Consider the following 21,016-nt stretch of genomic DNA (forward strand, 5'->3'; position numbering starts at 1 on the left):
TCAAAAATTAGGGTTAGGTTCCTTCCATAAGATCGTAGACAACCACAGCATGGTCCATCAGCTCTTGGATAGACAGTGTACCTCTGGCGGCGATGGTAGTCCCAAGACATAGCAATCACACCGGACCTCCGAGGTTATCAACAAAAGACACCTGCTAAGAGATGTCTAGAAAGTTCAAGTTATAGTCAGCTAGGGTTTCCATGGCAAGCATTTCAAGATACCCCACTCTGCTCGAAGTTGCACTCCAAAGGAAGATGTCAGAAACCATATAACTTCGGGTAAAAATTTTCTTGAAAGCTTGTCAAGTCCTTGAAGTGTGCGGCTTGGTAGCTATAGACATCAACATCAGCATGCACTGCTTTTGAGAAAAACAGTGACTCGAAACAAATCTTGGATCCTTCTCTTGCAAGTGATCTTTTTGAGGGGTGAAGAGGAGCGCGCCCGACGCGCGATGTGTGAAGGGTGGGAGTGGCTAATAAGTCCGGAGTTGGGACCCGAAGATACTTCAAATAAAACTCTAGTAGTCTTTAGTTTGCTCTATCTGCTCTTTTGTAGGACCAGTATGCTTTCAGAAAAGCACATGCCTGATGTTCTGATACCACTGTCACAAGACGCGCACCACGTGCCAATAGAAAAGAACAAACTGAACAAACTTTTAGCACTTTAATAACAATTGAACTCAAAGAGAGAGACGATGCGACCCGACGCGACACGAAGTGGCGGAATTCCACCCCAGAGAGTATGGGCCCCAAACCTTGGCGCCCCTTTCGGTATTTCTTTATATTGAATCATCAAAATACAAGCCGGTACTCCATTCTCTGCACCTTCATCCAGAAGCATGCCAAAGAATGAGCCCATGGCCTCATATTTAAAGGCCCTAGGCACCAAAAGCAGTTTACATGAAAAGCCTTCAAACTCAAAAGCATCTCGTCCAAAAGCAATGCTCAAAAACTGCTAGCGTGATTTACTAAAATCTGTACAACTGCCACGTCAACAACATGAAATCCAAGAATCCGTACAAACGTGAAATCCAAAAATCCGTACAATCTGTCACAAAGTGATGACGTGGCTACGAACAGCAAAAACCCTAATTTCTGCCAGAAACCCTAAAATTCTTGCAAACCCTAATTTTTGAAAATCGTGGAGGCTTTCTTTATTAAAAAAAAACTTTTTTTTTTTTTTAATAATGAGCGACGCAAATTTTGCTTTTTCTCTACAATATGAGAAAGAGAGAGAGAATGCTTTTGCTTTCAAGTTTTGACTCACTGTGAGAGAGAGAGAGCAATTGCTTTTGATTTGAAGCTTTTGGGGCTCTGCTTTTGGGCATCCCTTGTAACCTTTAAATTAGTGGTGAGGGCCTCACTTCTCAGAGCATCTGGACGCAGAGTCTGAGAGTGAAACCCTAACCACTCTCTTGTACTTTGATTTGATTAATATAAAAAGAAATACCGAAAGGGGCGCCAATCTTTGGAACCAATATCTCAATATCGCTAGGCACGGAACTCCGCCGGGCCAGTGTACATCTATTGTGATCTGTGACTTGTTTTGAAGTGGTTATTTGGTGCTGTCGCGGTTGATTCTTGACTTGGAGTGTCCAAGTCTGTTACAGTGGTATCAGAGCACGATCGATTTCTCTTCTACGGGAAATCCGATCCCCAATTTTTTTTCCACGGCACCTCTAGCTTCACGCAAGGATCAGTCGACTCCCTCTACATCTGGAGATGCGGGTTGGGATCACAACGAAGATTCAGACAGAGAGTATGGCCCGCCTCGGCCTACTCAGGCGGAGCAAAGAGAGATGAAGCGTCGTCAATTGATCGGCAATGCAACAAAGATGATGCTCAATTTTGCGAAGGATCCGAAATTGGCAAAATATATGAGCGAGACTTCTTTTCAGGAAGTGCATGCACACTGGCGCAAAACCACTACACCACCCCCGAAATCTCCTTTCAAGAAACCTTTTGATCCCAAACAATATTCAGAGAAGGAACTAGAAGAGGTGGTTGATGCACGGATTGCTCAGCTTTTTGACGCGCAAAAGAAAGCCAAAAAGCACGGCAAAAAGCAGAAGCAAAGCACTGACTTCCCGGGATATTTGGGTCATCAGTCGACTTTTGACAAGGCAAAGAAGCATGTTCGATTTGAAGGAGTACCCAGTTCTTCTTCTTCTTCTTCTTCTGACAGTTCTTCTAGCTGTTCAGATTCGAGCGAAGAAGACAAAAAAGGTAAAAAGCGAAGCAAGAAACAAAGCTTCGGAAAGGGCAAGAAAAAGGCAAAGAAGGCTACATCTGGCCCAGAGACCGACAGTTCTACTGAGGACTCCTCTACAGACAACTCAGATTCCGATGACAGAAACTTTTATGCGAACAAGAAGAATTTTTACAAAGCCAACCAGTATGACTTTCTCGAAGATAAAAGCAAGAAAGTCCGAGAGTTTAAGGAAGGTGGCCACTCGATCAAGTTTGATACTTTTTCAGGATACTCAGATGCTTCGAAGGCTTTGTCTTTTATACAACAGTTGGACATCGCTTTCGCGGGAGGACGCTATTCAAAGCACTCCAAGATTCAGAGAGCTACCTCTTACTTTAAGGGGAATGCTCGTACTTGGTGGTCCACTCTTCTTTTAAACGAGACTGCGCCAGTTAAATGGCTGAAATTTTTTATTTCTTCTTGGTTGACGCAAGAGTATGAACGAGATGTACGAGCTGCTTGGAACCATCTTCGGATGACCAAGAAAGATACAATCAATACTTATTGTGAAAGATTCTAGAGCTCTTTTCTAGCCGCCTCTTCATTCAAGAAGATCTCGTTCAGAGAACAGATTGAGCGGTTTACCTTGGGTCTACCTACAGAGATCCGAGATCACTGCTTGGAACAGAAGTCAACTTCTATTCAGGAGTTGATGAGTCATGCGAAGCGGGGCTTTGCCATTCACTCTGGCAATCTAACCTACCCCACAGATGAGGCCATGACACAACGAGCCGAACAGACTTCTGGAAATGAAAGTAGAAGGAAAAAGAGCAACCCAAAGAAGAAGGATGCACGACCCAAGCTTATTCCTCAGGAGATGGCTCGCTTCATTAGAGAGGGGAAGTGCTTTGGATGCGGGGAAGATGGACATATCTCCGCGAAGTGCCCTAAAAAGTCCCAGAAAGAACAGAATGATAAGAACGTCGACAGGCCTGAGAGTTCGGGAGCAGCTGAGGAACGTGGCAGAAAAGGCAGATAGAAAAGCAGAACTGGTACCACATGGCGTGGGACTTGCACCGAATCAAATGAATGAAAGTACAAACTTTGCCGCTTTTGGGGGCAAAGTGAAGGATCAGGAAGCTCTTTTGAAGGAGCCAAGGCCAACTTCTTTTCACTTAGAATTGGCGGCTCGATTTGGAACTACGCCCGACAGATTGACGCCACAAGCGGAGGTAGTTCGACTGGCACCCGGATAGGATGTTGCCATTACACCGAGCATTGGCAAACTTCGTTGCAATGACAGGGGTGTTCAGGACACGCGAGTGACGTTCTACTCGGAATCCCTTGGTACCACCAGAACTACGCCGTGGTTGACTACCGGGCCGAGAAAGCGACTTTGACAAATGAAGGGCTCAGAGATTGTACTTGCTGAACTTCAGTTTCTTTACTCATTCTTTTGGGAGAGAACTGAACGATGGATAAAGGTTGAATATGTTTTGACCTGAACAAAAGAACGCCAAGATTTTTCTCCACGCTCATGCCGATTGCTTTTTAGAGGGCCTAAAGATCAGACCATTGACTTGATACCTAGAAGCACGTCACCGAACTGGCCACCTTACCGTGTGAGTCGAGTACAGATTGAAAAGATTATGAACCAAGTGAAAGACCTCTTGGAAAAGGGTATTGTCCAGCCTGGTACTTCATCGTACTACTCTCCACTATTGTTGGATTTGAAGAAAGACGGATCTTAGAGAATGTGCATTGATTATAGAGCTCTCAACGAAATCATCATCAAGAACAGATTTCCAATTCCTAGGATCGATGATATACTCGACAGGTTACAGAGATCCTCGTGCTTTAGCAGGATTGACTTGAAGAGTGGATATCATCAGATCCGAATCGCGCCGGGAGACGTCTACAAGACAGCTTTTCGGCCGACTTTTGGGTTATTTGAGTTTTTGGTGATGCCTTTTGGCTTAACCAATGCTCCTGCAACATTTAACCGGATGATGGACAGGATTTTTTGAGAGCACAGGCTATTTGTTGGCACTTTCTTTGATGATATCATTGTTTTCTCCAAGAATAAGGCAAAACACAGAGATCATTTGCTTCAAAGATACACTTTTTGGGACACTTTGTCTCAGCAGCAGCAAGAGTGCAAGTGGATTCGGCCAAGATAGAGACTATACGTGATTGGCCCGATTGGAAGAATGTCCATGAAGTTGGAAGCTTCTTGGGACTATGTTCGTACTACAGGCGGTTCATACGAACGTTTGCAGAGGTTGCTTCCCCTTTGCATATCTTGACACAAAAAGCAATCCCTTTCTCGTGGGGATCCACATAAGTGACTGCCTTTCAGACATTGAAAGAGAAATTGACTACGGGACCAGTTTTGACTTTGCCGGACTTGCAAAAGTCATTTGAAGTATATTGTGATGCTTGTGGTCGTAGTCTAGGTGCGGTCTTGATGCAAGAAGGCCATGTCATTGCTTACGAGAGCCGATTGTTCTCTAGGCCGGAGATGACAGCACAGATATATGAAAAAGAGCTTTTGACAGTGATCCATGCTCTTACTCGGTGGCGGCACTACCTACTCGGAGCGGATTTTACTGTCTTTACAGACCATCAGAGTTTGCGCTACTTCTTGTCACAAAAGCAGCTTTCGGAAAAGCAGATGCGGTGGGCGAACATCTTGTCACAGTTTCACTTCCAGATTGTCCATGAGCAGGGGCAGAAGAATGTGGTGGCAGATGCTTTGTCTCGGAAGCCGTTGGATTTGGCTATTTCCAGGATACATCATAGGAGCTTCGAGGATATGGTCGATCAGTATGCCACAGATACAGATTTTGCAGATATTTTCACACAGATACGGGATGGGGAGACAGTAGCTGGATACTCCCTTCGAGAAGGCTAATTGATGAAAAAGACTATGTTGTGCATTACACAACCGTTGAGGGAAAAGGTTATGACTGAATGCCACTGTCCACCTTTTACGAGTCACCGCGGCATTGCTACCACCATGAAGGGGGTAGAGAGATACTTCTTTGGGCCGAGACTCAAAAAGGATGTGGAAGAGTTTATGCGCAGTTGCTTGGTATGCCAGAAGGTCAAGTTTTGACAGGCATAAGGCACAGGGATTGTTAAAGCCTTTACCCATACCCACCCGCCCCTGGAAAAGTATTGAAATGGATTTCATTTTTGATCTTCCGAGAACACAGAATGATCACGATGATTTTCTGATTAGTACTTTGATTTGATTAATATAAAAAGAAATACCGAAAGGGACACCAATCTTTGGGGCCAATATCTCTAGGCACGAAACTCCGCCGGGCCAGTGTACATCTATTGTGATCTGTGACTTGTTTTGAAGTGGTTATTTGGTGCTGTCGCGGTTGATTCTTGACTTGGAGTGTCCAAGTCTGTTACATAATCTGCCACGTCAGCAGGCCAACGTGAATTGCGAAAATCTGTTGCTGCAGTTTGTGATAATCCGTATGGTCGCCATCCAAGCGGTTGGTGCAAAGGTCTCCTCTAGTCTACACCAGGTTTCTGGGAAAAGCCTTTGGCAACTAGTCTTGCCTTATGATTGTCCATAGAACCATCAGCTTTGTACTTGGTCATGTAGACCCATTTGACCCCAATCTGTAACAAACTTGGACACCCCAAGTCAAAATTCTACCGCGACACAACAGAGATTCACTTCGAAACAGTTCACAAAGACGACACGGCCCAACATAGTTCCGTGCATAGAGGTATTGGCCCCAAAGACTGGCGCTCCTTTCGATATTTCTTTTTATATTAATCTGTGTTCAAAGTACAAGAGAGTCGACAAACGCTCACTCTCAGACTCTACGTCCAAATGCTCTGAGTAATGAGGCCCAACCCACTTATTTATTAGTACAAGGGATGCCCAAAAGCAAAGCTGCAAAATCTTTTAAAATTAAAATTAAAAGCAATGGGTCTTCCAAAAGCTGCAAACTTTCGAATGACCTGCCGGTAGTAAGAACATAAGTCCAAGAAGCTTCTAACTTCATGAACATTCTTCAAATCAGGCCAATCACGTATAGTGTCAATCTTGGTCACGTCCATCTATACTCATGTTGCTGAGACGATGTGTCTCAAAAAGTGTATCTTTCGAAAGAAAAACTCACTCTTCTTGGCATTGATAACTAACTTGTGATCTCGCAATGCTTGAAAGACCTGAGCCAGATGGTGTCTATGTTCTCCCTCATCCTAGGAGAAGACCATGATGTCATCAAAGAAAGTGCCGACGAAAGATCTGTACTCTTTGAAAATCCTATCCATCATTCGGTTGAAAGTCGTTGGAGCATTGGTAAGGGCAAAAGGCATCACTAAAAATTCATATAAACCAAAGCTCGTTCAAAAAGTGTCTTGTAGACACTTTTTGAAAGACCTGAGGCAAATGGTGTCTATGTTCTCCCTCATCCTTGGAGAAGACTATGATGTCATCAAAAAAAGTGCCGACGAAAGATCTGTACTCTTTGAAAATCCTATCCATCATTCCGTTGAAAGTCGTTGGAGCATTGGTAAGGGCAAAAGGCATCACCAAAAATTCATATAAACCAAAGCTCGTTCAAAAAGTGTCTTGTAGACATCTCCTCGCGCGATTTTGATCTGATGATATCCGCTTTTCAAATCAACCCTGCTGAAACAAGAGGATCCCTGTAGTCGGTCAAGAATATCATCGATCCTTGGAATCAGGAATCTGATCTTGATAGTGATTTTATTGAGAGCCCTGTAATCAATGCACATTCTCCAAGATCCGTCTTTCTTTAACACTAGAATGGTAACCTAACAGGACATAAAAGTGTCCTTTCAGGGTTTTGGGAAAAAATTCCAAAACCATAGTAGATCCACTCATTTTGAAAAATCCTTTCATGAGCTTATAGTTCAATAACTACTACATATGGAAAAAATGAGAAACTTTTAATTTTTCTCATCCCTTGGTCACTACAAGCCTCCAAAGTTGATGGACCAATGCATTTTGCCAAAAACAGCAATTTCTTAAGGTTGATTGCATATAAATAAGAGTGGAGATTTTTGTAGGACATGAGATAAAATGCCCCGTTAACTTCAATGGGTTGGTGACCAAAACATATGGTTGCTTTTACCTCACTAATTTTTTTTTGGGCAAAAAAAATAGGTACAAAAAAGTTGCATTTTTGCCATTCTACGGACCTATCATCAAAGTTTCTATAGTCATGCTCGATACAGATACTATATACATGTTTTCTTAGTTCCCTTTGGGCCTCTGGATTCAAAAGGAGCCATGGAGCATGTCAAAAGGATAATGGATCTCTTACAATTGGAACCTTGGGGGCAATGATAAAGTGCTAAATACAGCAAACATGAAAAAACTGGGTTTAGCATTATGACCTCTAGAAACCCATAGAAACTACTCAATATCTAGCCAAGTTTGTAGTCTATGATTAGATATGGTCACTACCTACAAAATACACACAATTGGCCTAAGAAACTAGCAATATTGAGAAAGTTATACTTGCTACTCTAAAATGTATCGTATTCTTCAGCAAAATCAAAAAACTCAACCATCATCAGATACTATGCTATATAGCATATTAGGTCCCCCAAAACTCAAGGAAGATTAGCTTTATGTTATACATTACACTTACACAATCAAAATTGAATTTGGATATCAAGAAAGCCACCAAAAAAATCATAAAAGTGCTAATTTTGGCCAAAAAACAGGATTATGCAATTCTTGTAAATTGGTCATAACTTTCAATTTTAACACTTAGCTCTCCCTACAAGCATCAAAACATGTTGAGAACTATGAAGGCCTAACCTCTAGCCATCTAAACCTCACAAACATGAAGTTTAGAGTGGTATAGTTGCCAAAAATTGAAAAAAAGCCAAAAACAAGACCCGTTTTTTCACACAGTTTAGGTTCAAAAATGTTGTGCAAGAGTAAGGTTAATGGTGAGATCGATACTCAAAAAAAAATGCTAAGTTTTTTTCAGCTCATAAGGCAACTTTGTGGATATATAGCACCTAGAAATTCATTTTCATACTCTTCAAATAATTCAAGCAAAATGGTCACTTAACAGGACACAAAAGTGTCCAAGGACATAAAAGTGTCCTGTTACCATTCTAGTGTTAAAACCAACACCGGAGAGCAGTAGGATGAAGTTCTCGGTTGGATAAGACCCTTTTCCAAAAGGTCTTTCACTTGGTTCATAATCTCTTCATTTTTGGCTCGACTAACACGGTAAGGTGGCCGGTTTAGCGGTGTGCTTCCAGGTTTCAGATCATTAGTGTGATCCTAAGGACGAGATGGTGACAGTTCGCCTGGCACGCCCTCAAAAAAGCAATCAGCATGAGTGTGAAGAAAATCTTGGCATTCTTTATCAAGTTCAGACATATTCATTCTGTGTTCATCATTTAACTCTTTCAAGTAGATCGAGTAAACAAACAGACTAAATTTGGAAACAGTCGAAGCCGATACAATAGGGACAGACTCGCCCTTCAATTTTACATCAAGTACAATTTTTCGGCCCTTTTCATTTGTCAATGTTGCTTGCTTTCTTTGCTCTATAATTGACCACCGCGTTGTTCTTATGGTACCAAGGGACTCCAAGGAGGACGTCACAACCTTCCAAGGGCATTATGTAAAAGTCCTCGAGCCCCAAATACCCCTGACAATGGAACCGAAGTTGCCAATGACAAGTGTAATAGGAATGTCCCGTCCGGGTGCCGCTAGAACTGCCTCTGTTGGTGGTCCCATCCGATTGGGTGTAATCTCGAGCCGCCCCGTCAATTCGGGTGAAATGAAGTTGGCCTTGGCTCCTCCATCAAAGAAAATCAGGGCTTCTTGATCTTTCACTTTGCCCAAAGCTCGGCAAAGTTCTGTACTTTCATTAATCGTGCTTGGGTCAGTACCCATGCAATCTGGAACCAGTCCTGCTTTCATCTTGCCTTTTCTGCCACGTTTCTCTGCTGCTCTCGAACTCTCTGGTCTGCCTTCATTCTGTTCTTGTTGTGCCCTTTTGGGGCACTCTGCGGAGACGTGTCCATGTTCCCCGCACCCAAAACACTTCCCTTCTTTGATGTAATTGGCCCTCTCTCGAAGAGTGAGCCGGGGTCGTGTATCCTTGTCTACTCTTTCTCTTTCTACTTCCATTGTGAGAGGTAAGTTGGGTTCTTTGAGTCAAGATCTCATCAGTGGGGTAAGTCAAATTTCTCGACTGTATCGCAAAACCCCGTTTCGCATGACCCATCAATTCTTGAATAGAATTCGACTTTTGTTCTAGGCACTAATCTCAGATCTCTGTAGGGAGTCCGCAGCAAAACCGCTCAATCTGTTCCTTAAAAGAGACCTTAAATGAAGAGGTTGGTAGAAAAGAGTTCCGAAATCTCTCGCAATAAGCATCCACAGAATCTCCCTTGGTCATCCGAAGATGATTCCAAGCGGTTGTATATCCCTTGGTCATCCGAAGATGATTCCAAGCGGTTGTATATCTCGTTGTGAGAGTGCACATGTGCGGAAGCGTGAGAGAGGAAAGAGAGACAGTAGACCACAAACGCAAGATATGGTGAAGAGGGGGCGATCAGCCCCCCATGGCTAGATTGAAGGAAGAGGTGGATAGGTCAATAACGGCTTGCTTCTTCTACCACGACCACATTGCCTTTCATGCGGCTCGGTGAGCAAAATTCATAGTTCTATACAACATAGCAACTTGCAAGGCCTCTTTGATTGCATACTAATTGAATTCTCTACTTCTAAATTGTAATGGGTCTCCATATTTCAAGGCTATGGTTACAAAAATACGGAAGTATGGTCCTCTTATGTGCCCCCATCATTAGAGACACTCCATACGACTTTGCTTGATAGGGAGAAGCGGCGTGTAAAGCAAGCCGCACAAACAACGAAAGAAAATTCCGCTAACCATGGGATCTCATCATTGTCGATGGATCGAGCGACACCCGCAAGAGGTCCATCCATGAATTGGTGACCTATTCTCGAGGAGAGATGTACTTCATCCACTCTTATGATGCATCCGGTAGTGGAAAGGCCGTCGACGTGCTTGCGGCCGAATGGGTGACGACCATTGGGGTCAATTAGGCCCAAGAATGTGGTGGACATGGTTGCGGATGGAGAGGCATCAAATAGGATAGTCGGGACTATCATCGAGTGCATGTACCCGCAACTCACCTTCTCGTTTAGCATGGCGCATTGCCTCAACAACCTTTTCAAGGACATAGGGGCATTGTCATGGGTTGCACCTACCATTGAGGAGGCCAACCATTTGTTTATCTTTTCCCTCAACCACTAAAAGGTGAGGTACCAATTCTCAAAGCGAAGCTCTCTCTCCCTCTTGAAGTATTCAGAAACCCGTTTTGTCTATAACTCCTCATGCTTCGCTGCTTGTCCACTTGTGGTGAAACGTTGAGAGAGCTATTTCTTAGTGATGAGTACGACCACATGCCAAAGTCTTCATCCACACTTGGCAGTGTAGAGCCCGATCCGACGATACCGAGTGGTGGGAGAAGGTGAAGACGCTTGATTTTATGGTGAAGTCCATTGTCGCAAACTGCTGACATGTCAAGCCACTAATGACCCTGAGGGTTTGGACCTAGTGTAACAAACTTGGACACTCCAAGTCAAGAATCAACCGCGACCAAGGTGGAACGGTACGTAAGATACGGTACGTGTTCGGTACGTACTGTACGTAGTACCGAATGGATTGAGTGGTAAGGTACGTAAAATTCGTAAGGTTTTTTTCAAAAACGTCAAAAACCTACAATACGGTCCGTACTTGATAATAAATTCATAAGTATCACTTCTAGGATATTAGCTCACTGTTCTACTATCCAAGGCTGTCATAAATAGACAATCCAAGGCGAGTCATGACCACTTTCTCGACATTCAATATTCACAAACAAATACAATTCAAAGCTTCAGTTCTCTCTCAAATATACTTCAACAAACTTCAAACTTCAAACTACAGAGAACTTCATATTCATCATGATTTGCACACTGTATAGTATTCGACAAACGAGACTTGAAACTTGAGAGGCAATACAATTCATAAAGTACTGAAATGACACAGAATCATAGATGGTAGACCGTAATCTCATCAAAATACCAAGATGAATCATGATAGAATCCATACAAAAAAATGACATCTAATAAACCATAATCCACAAAGAAAGCCACAAGTCCCGACCCAACAAAACTACGAAGCATGCTAGCAGTTGCACTTCTGCAAAGTACATACTGCTAACTGAATGAGAATCAAAAATCCACATCAGACTCTAAAGATGAGGAGTCCATGTTTCCATATATCAAGACATTGCCCTCCTCATCAAACTCTGGCTCAGTAGTGGTGGGATCTCCTGAAGCACCCGGCTCCAGCTCAAGTGGGTCGTCCTCCTCTGAAGTCTGAATGAGACACTGCCTCATTTGCTCGAACACGGCTACTACGCACAGACAGCTTCCCTCGCCGAATGCTCTCCCGTCGTGCTCTCTCTGGATCTCCAGTCTCCAGGCGAAGAGGGATGTTGTGAGATCGTGCTCGGGACCGAGTGACCCGCCGATCCACACTCTCAAGCTCTCTATGGAGCTCTCGTAGGATCTCCTCCTGCTCATCTCTGATCCGGCACTGCATCTCCTCCGCAGTAGGGTCTGGAACCATCTTGATTTCAGTCGGATCTACCTGCTCATAAGTACAAGTAGCCAAGCGTCAACTCACAAGTTGAGAGTCTACTAACCAAGTAACATTAATCTTTTAAAACTTACCAGCTTGGGTGACCCCAAAGCATGAAAGCTACGCACGAGCTTCATGTTCGCTCGGCAGTAGACCAACTTCTCCAATTGCGTAGTGCTCAAGCGGTTTCGAATCTTCGTGTGCACAAGAGAGTACGCGCTCCAATTGCGCTCACAAGCGCCAGCTGAGCAATCCTATGGACAATGGACATTCACACGAGAAATGGGAACATTCAATATATGAACATTGCCAAATGAGCATTGAAAACCACGAAAACATCCAAGAGATTATAATACCTGTGAGAGAATGCGTAGTGCAAGTGTGGCCAAATTTGGATGACCCGCTCTTCCATAGTTTTGCCACCAACTGAGTGGAAGCTTGGTAGCTTCCCGTCTCAAGGACACACTCCTCAAGAAAGACGGTCCCAAATTGTTCATGTAGCTTCTCATCTCATTGTCGATCTCCAGTTGCTCATCTTCAGTGAACATAATGTCCATATACCCTGATCGCAATGTAAGCAAACTACTCTCTGTAAAAAGCTCTGGAGTCTTGTAGAGAGGATGGAGTATAGCAGCCATCCCATGAATGGGACGACGCATATATATCCATCGGGTCTCCACAATGGCAAGAATGTCATCCCGCCTGCAACTCACAAGTGACAATACTTCAGAGTTAAGATTTAAAACAAATACTTGTTCCAAAGATCAAGGCTGAGCCAAAATATGATACATGACACAAAGACTTACCGCTCTGATGTCAAGGAGGCACATGCTGCTGTGTGCTGCTTCATCTGCATAAACAGATGATACACAAGACCAAGAGTGGATCCCTCCATGTCTGTCACACGCAAGAGAACGTAGAGAGGCTGGAGAGCCACTGGCAAGGAGTGCACCTCTGCCCAAAAGCTCTCATCCAGAACTTTCCTCTGTATGTACTTGGTAGGCTCAGTTTGTGAATGGTGCATCAATCGCCACTTAGGGTCCACGACTGTCTGCAACAGTGGATCCCTCAATCTGTAAAGCCTCTGAAGTACTAGGTACATGTATGCAAACCTAGTCCTCGAGGGACGCACCATGTCTAGTGTACTGTGACTCCTGAATATAGCAAGTGCCTGATGTTTTTTGCGGAAGAAAGTAGTCATCTTCGCCGCATCAGGAACAATAGGCTGTACCCAAGACAGCTTGCCAATATCCTCCATGAGCAAGTCGAGGCAATGTGCAGCACATGGAGTCCAAACTATGTGAGGGAACTCCGCCTCAACCATCTCCCCCATAGACTTGCAGTTGGACGCATTGTCCGTGACAACCTGCAAAACCATACGAACAAGGTGGCTTATTACTTACAAGATACAACTACTAAATAGTAAAAAGCAAAAGAGTGAAGACTGATTAGAGATAGCGTATACGAAGTGAGAGAGAGCCATGGATTGTGGAATACCTGCACCACATTATCCTTCCCGACCTCCTTGATGGCCGTCCGAATGTGTCCAAAAATGAACTCCGCATCAATGCGCTCACCAGCCTTGCTCGCGTCCACGGCACATAGGAAGTATGTACCAAGGCAAGAGGAAACAAGAATGTTGATAATGTGGCGTCTGCGAATATCACTCCACCCGTCAAAGATGATGGTACAACCAAGCTGCTACCACCCAGCTTTCATTGGGACCAATGCTCTGTCAATGATCTCTCGCTGCTCATCTAACATGGATGTGCGCATCTTTTGATAATCCAAGCCACTCCAAGAATCTGTGGCACCAACTTGTGCAATGGCTCGAACCATTCGCTTCCATTGCTCTCTCCGCAAGACATTAAATGCAATGTTGCACTCTATGAGAGTGCGAGCAATGTCTGTCTCTGCAATCTTTTGCCGCTCTTTTATCCAAGACTATACATGGACACGTGAAGGCAAAGTAGACTGTGTATACACGCGTGTCTCTTGATCTGTATCCTCATCTACATCTTGAGAACAACGAGCCCTTTTCCTGCTAGTGTCCTTTTCTTGCTGTGTCCCTATATCTGACAAATCTGTAAACAATGCATCTTGCAAGGCATCCTGTGTTGCCTGATTTGCTTTCTTACCCTTGGACGAGGGAAGACCCCCTCCCGAGAAGTGCTCCAACCTCAAAGCATCCTTTATCGCTGGCGGAATAAGCTTGCACCCTTCGCACTGGCCAATAGTGTCGATGCCAGTAAGGTGCCTCAACACACGCGTCACCGTACTTGTCTTCTGTTTTCCACAATATTTGCAGGCCCAAGTACGTGTTCCTGATCCTGCTTGCCCTCCTGTATTTACCACCGCAATGACAGTGGTGTGTGCACTCCATACTGGGTTGGGTTTGCGAGGCATGGTGTACCTACAGATTGGTGAACAAAAACATTGATGCTATCGCGAGAAACACACAAGGTATGCGCGAGGGAGACGGGAGAGACTCGCGAGGACGAGCACTTACCTTTACCGCGCACAAGGTTGCTCTGCAGGTGAGTTTGCAGAGCTCTGTCTGCAATAAACAAGCGCCCAAACTCTCTCTGTAGTACTCTGTAGTCAATAGTTTGCAATAAACAGGCGCCCAAACTCACTCTGTCTCAATAACCAGGCGGCCAAACCCCCAAAACAGAGGCGAAATTAAATCCGAAAACGCGAAGGGAAAATTCGGTTTTTTTTTTTTTGGTACAGTACGGATCCATACGGTACCGTACCGTACTGTACGGACGTACGGTACCGTACAGATCCGTACGTACATACGGATCCTACCTTGACCGCGACAGCATCAAATAACCACTTCAAAACAATTCACATATCACAATAGATTTGCACTGGCCTGGCGGAGTTCCGTGCCTAGAGATATTGGCCCCAAAGATTGGCGCCCCTTTCGGTATTTCTTTTTTTTTTTTTTTTTAATGATGAGCGACGCGAATCTTGCTTTTTCTCCATGCCATGAGAAAGAGAGAGAACTTGCTTTTTTTTTTTTAAAGAGACTCTCTAAGAGAGAGAGAGAACTTATGCTTTTTATTTTTTAAAGCTTTTGGGGCTCTGCTTTTGGGCATCCCTTGTACCTTTAAATACGTGGTGAGGGCTTCACTTCTCAGAGCATCTGGACGCAGAGTCTAAGAGCGGTTAGGGTTTCACTCTCAGACTCTGCGTCCACATGCTCTCTTGTACTTTGATGATTGATTAATATAAAAAGAAATACCGAAAGGGGCATCAGTCTTTGGGGCCAATATCTCTAGGCACAGAACTCCGCCAGGCCAATGCAAATCTATTGTGATCTGTGAATTGTTTTGAAGTGGTTATTTGGTGCTGTCGCGGTTGATTCTTGACTTGGAGTGTCCAAGTCTCTTACACCTAGCCGACTTGCAAATCCCAACCGAGGGTCCTAAACCCTAGCAGAATTAGAAGAAGCAAACGGATTTACCAACTTACAGATTCTCATCGAGTGGCCCAATTATTAAAATCAGTTAAGATTATAAAACCTAACCCCCAACCGATGGGGCCTAAAATAAAGCAAACACACACACACACACACACTCCAACTTGCATAAAGACTAATGACATGGCAAGGTGTTTTGAAATCCTCTGTATTGTTTGAAGTGTCATATGTAGACTACTTTTAGTGTTCCTTTTATGTGCAACGGAATGAATTTTTGCGCTTTGCTCAAGATGAGTGCTCCGAACTGTGCTCAAGGTTCCTTTCGTTCTTAAGGAAGATAGAGCCTTTCGTTCTTAATGAGAGAGTGCTATGATCACAAACAAAGTGAATGGACACTGTGCGTGTAAGTGTATGAGACTGAGAGACAGAGAGAGAAGAGAGATACGACACCCGAGACGTTGTAAAACCCTCCTCTGAAGGCTCCACTCTCGTCGGCAAGAGTGGTCTACTTATGATTGCACAAACTGGCACAAACTAAATGCATGTGATTGATGCAAGTCTAGACTATGTCGACGATGACGATGGTGATGACGAAGTCGACCTAAGGGCTAAAATCTGCAATCTTTCTACTGCTATCCAAAAACGCTATGGGCTGAAATCTACGACTAGTCCAAAAACGCTGATTTGGGGGCTGTCTTCTGTGGTTCTTTGACACTGAAAATCTGCAGGTTTAGGGCTGAAAACTGAGGTTCTTAAGGTTGAAAGCTGCTACTTCTTTATGGCTGGATCTGCTGGTCTTCTTTGCTTGGAATCACCAAGGTTGAACTTGCAAAGGCTGGGATCTGCAAGCGCTAGGTTATTCAAAACGCTAGGGCTGATGTTCTGCAAAAACGCTAGGCTGAGGTTTCTCAAAAACGCTAGGTTGGGGTTCCTCAAAAACGCTAGCTATTTGGGTCTGCTGGCGATGATGTTGATGCAGAAACGCTATGCAATGGGAGGTATGGCGATGATTTGCTAGTGCAAAAACGGCAGACAAGGCTAATAAAGAAACGCTAGGATGGGGGACACCTGCTGCTTGGAGGGAATCCACCAAGTCTTGGTCTTGCGGAGAAGTTGCCTGCTGAGCTTGGCTCCTGTTGCCTCTTCTGCCATTTAGTGCTAACTTTGGTTTCCTTACATATTTTCTTACCCAAATTGCCCTACCTACTTTTATTGGAAAGTCACTTAAATTAATAAGTGAAAAATGCCAAAAATAGGTAAAGTAGGCTAAATGCACTAGAAAATTCCCTTGATGGAATCTGATGGATTCTGATGGGAATATTGATGATCATGTTGTGTGCAACCAGAGGATATGCATCTACACTAAGTGACTGGGCATGCACGGTCTACGAATAGACTCACAAAAGTGCCAGATCACTTCTAATCTAGACTGACTGGACTGACTGAACCCTGATCATGTTGTAGCTTGTCCACAGACACATAGGGTTGGATGTGTCACGTGACATCCCTTTTCAAAGTGAGGTATTGGTACCGAACTGTATGGCGTCGAGGGAGATCGCCAATAGCATCCCGAATCCTGGAAGGGACTCTTCGCCGGCCCACTCTGATGTGTGGGTCGTGCGGTACTTGAACTTCATAAGGACTGCAATGTCTTCTTCTTTGGACCGCGCCGAAAGCGACACAAAGTCTTCTCTGGCTCCTTCGATGCTTCAACTTCGTCTAGACTCATGCTTCTTTCTTCTTCAAGAATCTCCATGGCTGAAAATTCCTGAAACCATTTCTAACACAAAACCATGAACATACTTATTCCATGTAAAGTGAGTGGAAAAAATCTTGTCTTCCTCAAAGACTGTGCATGCAATGTAGATGAACAAAGAGACGGAGTGCCAAACCGTTCACCACACACACGCAAACAATGAGATCGAATCTTTCTCTTCTGATCTAAAGCAATCAACTGTGGCATTTCACAACGAAAATGCCCATGCTTGGTGCTCATACTTTCATGTGCTCGTTCTACGAATGTGTCATGCCAAGGAAGAGACAGGGAATGTGACTTCCTTGAATGCATACTTTTCAACTTTTCATGAAAAATTCGCATACATTCGTGCTCATGCATGAGTGAAACATGCTCAACGTATAATATGTCATGCCTAGTAAAAGGGATCACATAAAGATGTTGACTAAAATACAGAAAACGATCACGAATGAAACATTCGAACAATGCGTGCGTATCAATCATGCGAACACATAATACTTCCTGTGAGAGTTCTTTGGACCAAGGCTCGAGAGCCAAGATCGGTTCTTCCTGAGGGTTCTTTGGACCTATGCTCGAGAGCCAAGATTGGGTCTTCGTGATTCATCGAATCTGCAATGAGGTTAGCTTCGCTAGAAAAAGCATCCACTAACTCATCCTCCTTGTGAACAATCACATCATCTTCATGCAACTCATCATGCTTGTGAGAAATCACATCTTGATCATGTAAATCATCATGCTTGTCAGTGTCATTCAAATCATCATGCTCATCATTATCATTTAAATCATCATCATGCTTCTCATAATCATGCAAATCCTGTGTGTCATGCTTGGGAGAAGAAGAGACTGAGAGTCTCCTTCTCCTGAATCCGTTCAATCTTGTCTTGCATATTAGCAATGAGAGATGGAGAATGAACAATGTCCTCTCCACGAATGACAATAGGAGAATCACTTTTGGCATTGAGAGTAAAAGTGTTAGCCTCCCAATCAATGAGAGGGTTAACATCACGAAACCATCAAATGCCCAAAATCATATCACATCCTGAGAGAAAAGACACAACAAATCTTCTAGTGAAGGCAGCTTGTTGAATTGCAAACAACACACCAAGGCACTCCTCCGTGATGAAAGCGTCCATACCGGGAACAAAGCCAGAGACCTCGAGAGGAGATCTCTGACTAACTTCTAGGCGGGCTCTCTCAACAAGAGGGACTGATCACATCATGCATACTACCTGGGTCAAACAATATGACAAAACGCTGCCCCGATACCTGACCATAACATTTAATGAGAGAATCATCAATGGGAGGGTCAAGAGAAACTTGGGGCACACTCGTGTTATCATTAATTGCATTGACAGAGGAAGTGGGTTCTGTGGGTTCTTTAGATTCATTCAATTCAAGCTTGGGACATGTTCTTTTTATGTGACCCTTAATGTGACAATGAAAACAACGACCTTCCTTAAAATAAGTGCTTTGCTCTTCTGACGTGATGTATCCTCCTACAATTCCTTGTGCTACCTTTTCATCTGGAGTAAGCTTAGGTTTAGCAATTGTGTTAGCCTTACCCTTAGATTCATTGGAAGAATTCTTTTCTGAGAGACTGTTGGAAGATAGGTTAGAAGAGTCACCATTCTTACCGTTTTGAGGATTCTGAGAAGTTTGCGAGGTACTTGTGGAAGTCTTTTTCTCCTTAGGCTTTCCCTTGTTGTGCTTCATCTCCTGCGCGAGAGCAATCGCTACCGCCTTGTTGAGATCGATTGGATCGAGCACCTCGATATCGTACTTGATATACTCGTCCAATCCATAAAGGAATGCTTCTTTGCGTTCATCATCCGACTTGCATAATTGGGTACCTAGCTGCAAAACACGATTAGAAAAAGACATAACCGGCATACCATTTTGCTTGAGAGCGCGCCAATCGTGCGAGGTACTGAGGTGGCATAAACCGCGCCTTGAGCTTGTCTTGGAAATCAGTCCAATTGAAGGAAAGGGCCGTGAATTCGTCGGCTTCCTCTAGGTGCGCGACTAACTGTGCCTCTTGCCATGCGTGGTATCAATTGATGGCATCACCGACAAGGTACATGGCTGCCGTCAAAACTTTGCTATTTCCTTTCTTCTTAGTTGTCGCAAAATAAGTATTAAATTGATGCAACCAAGAACGAATAGCCGTGGCATCCATCTTACCATCATACTTACTGAAAGTCAACTTCTTTGTGACTGGATGGTTGAAGTCCGCATCGTAGCTTGCGCCACTTGAGGAACTCCCACGATCTTTGGCTGGTTCGGACTTCGAGGCAACTACTTGTCGAACCAATTCTTGAGTGCGTAGTTCTCTTTGAGCCTCATGCTCGATATCCAAGGCCACTCTTTGAGCTTCACGCTTGGCCTTTCTTTCTGCTTTTCTTTCGTTTCATTCATCGCCCTCGCGTCCTAAAGCAATGCGATTTGCTTCTTGTTATGCCAACGCAATTCGATTCGCTTCTTGTTATTGGGCCATCATGTTCATGCGAGTCTCTTCTTGTCTGGCCATCATATCCATCATCTGCTTGACCATTGCCTCCATAGGGTTTGGTACACTTTGTGGCGTAGATGGTGAAGGGGGAGGGTCGAAAAATTCTCTTGGTGGGGAAAATTTTTCGTCGCCTCTCTCAGGCTCATCACCTGTATGCGAAGTATCCATTCCGCTTCGGGTGACGACCGTGCACTATGATCTTTGGTTCTTAAGTTCACGAGGGACTTGGGTTCTTGAGGGTCTTGGGTTCTTGGGTGCTTGAGTTCTTGAGGTTCTTGCGGGTCTTGAGGTTCTTCTTTCGCTTGCAATCTGTGTTTGAGAAGGATCTTCTCTTCACCCGAGTTCTACTCCTTTCCGCAGGCCCACCCCTTGGCGGCCTTGCACTCACACCAAGGTTGCTTTTTCCTACCTCGCGTCGATTGGCCAGCCGCTAACTACACGGTCCGCTCTCAATGAGTGAAAAGAGACACAAGGAGAGGTTGGACAAGCCCTTCTTTCCTGGGATTTCTATCACTCTTCGAAAACACGATTAGGAATGGACACGCCCAAGCGAACTTGGATTCGTGCGACCGCAACAAGCAAAAAAAATCTTGTGGTTCTTGTGGTTCTTTCCTTGAGTGATACAGAATGCTGTCAAAGCTCTAATACCAATGTTAGATGCAGCCGAATGAATGTTTGCGCTTTGCTCAAGATGAGTGCTCCGAACTTTGCTCAAGGTTCCTTTTGTTCTTATGGAAGGTAGAGCCTTCCGTTCTTAATAAGAGAGTGTTATGATCACAAACAAAGTAAATGGACACTGTGCGTGCAAGTGTATGAGGCTGAGAGATAGAGAGAGAAGAGAGATACGACACCCGAGACGTTGTAAAACCCTCCTCCGAAGGCCCCACTCTCGTCGGCGAGAGTGGTCTACTTATGATTGCACAAACTGGTACAAACTAAATGCATGTGATTGATGCAAGTATAGGCTATGTCGGCGATGACGACGGTGATGACGAAGTCGACCTGAGGGCTAAAATCTGCAATCTTTCTACTGCTGTCCAAAAACGTTATGGGCTGAAATTTGTGACTAGTCCAAAAACGTTGATTTGGGGGCTGTTTTCAGTGGTTCTTTGACACTGAAAATCTGCACGTTTAGGGCTGAAATCTGAAGTTCTTAAGGCTAAAAATTGATGGTCTTTCCGGGTTGAATCTGCTACTTCTTTATGGTTGGATCTGCTGGTCTTCTTTGCTTGGAATCGCCAAGGCTGAACTTGCAAAGGTTGGGATCTGCAAGCGCTAGGTCATTCAAAACGCTAGGGCTGATGTTCTGCAAAAACGCTAGGCTGAGGTTTCTCAAAAACGCTAGGCTGGGGTTTCTCAAAAACGCTAGCTGCTTGGGTCCGCTGGCGATGATGTTGATGCAGGAACGCTATGCAGTGGGAGGTATGGCGATGATTTGCTGGTGC

At 44.2% G+C, this 21,016-nt stretch overlaps 2 protein-coding genes across 3 annotated transcripts in view; both read right to left on the reverse strand.

The window, feature by feature from the left end:
* Positions 1-21,016, reverse strand: part of LOC147461609 (serine/threonine-protein kinase GRIK1-like) — a 69,841-nt gene that overhangs the window by 47,175 nt on the left and 1,650 nt on the right. The gene's annotated exons all lie outside the window — the stretch shown is intronic.
* On the reverse strand, positions 11,006-14,663 carry LOC147461610 (uncharacterized). The gene is made up of 7 exons (XM_086509653.1): positions 13,851-14,663; positions 13,588-13,808; positions 13,296-13,545; positions 12,686-13,263; positions 12,236-12,581; positions 11,972-12,133; positions 11,006-11,888 (listed from the first exon to the last, which is right to left on the reverse strand). Exons 1-7 carry the CDS (start codon positions 14,283-14,285, stop codon positions 11,589-11,591), a joined length of 2,292 nt encoding a protein of 763 aa, XP_086365779.1. The 5' UTR covers positions 14,286-14,663; the 3' UTR covers positions 11,006-11,588.

This window comes from Adiantum capillus-veneris, chromosome 3 (genome assembly GCF_014529385.1).
Source record: "Adiantum capillus-veneris isolate H3 chromosome 3, ASM1452938v2, whole genome shotgun sequence".
NCBI classification, from domain to species: Eukaryota; Viridiplantae; Streptophyta; class Polypodiopsida; order Polypodiales; family Pteridaceae; genus Adiantum; species Adiantum capillus-veneris.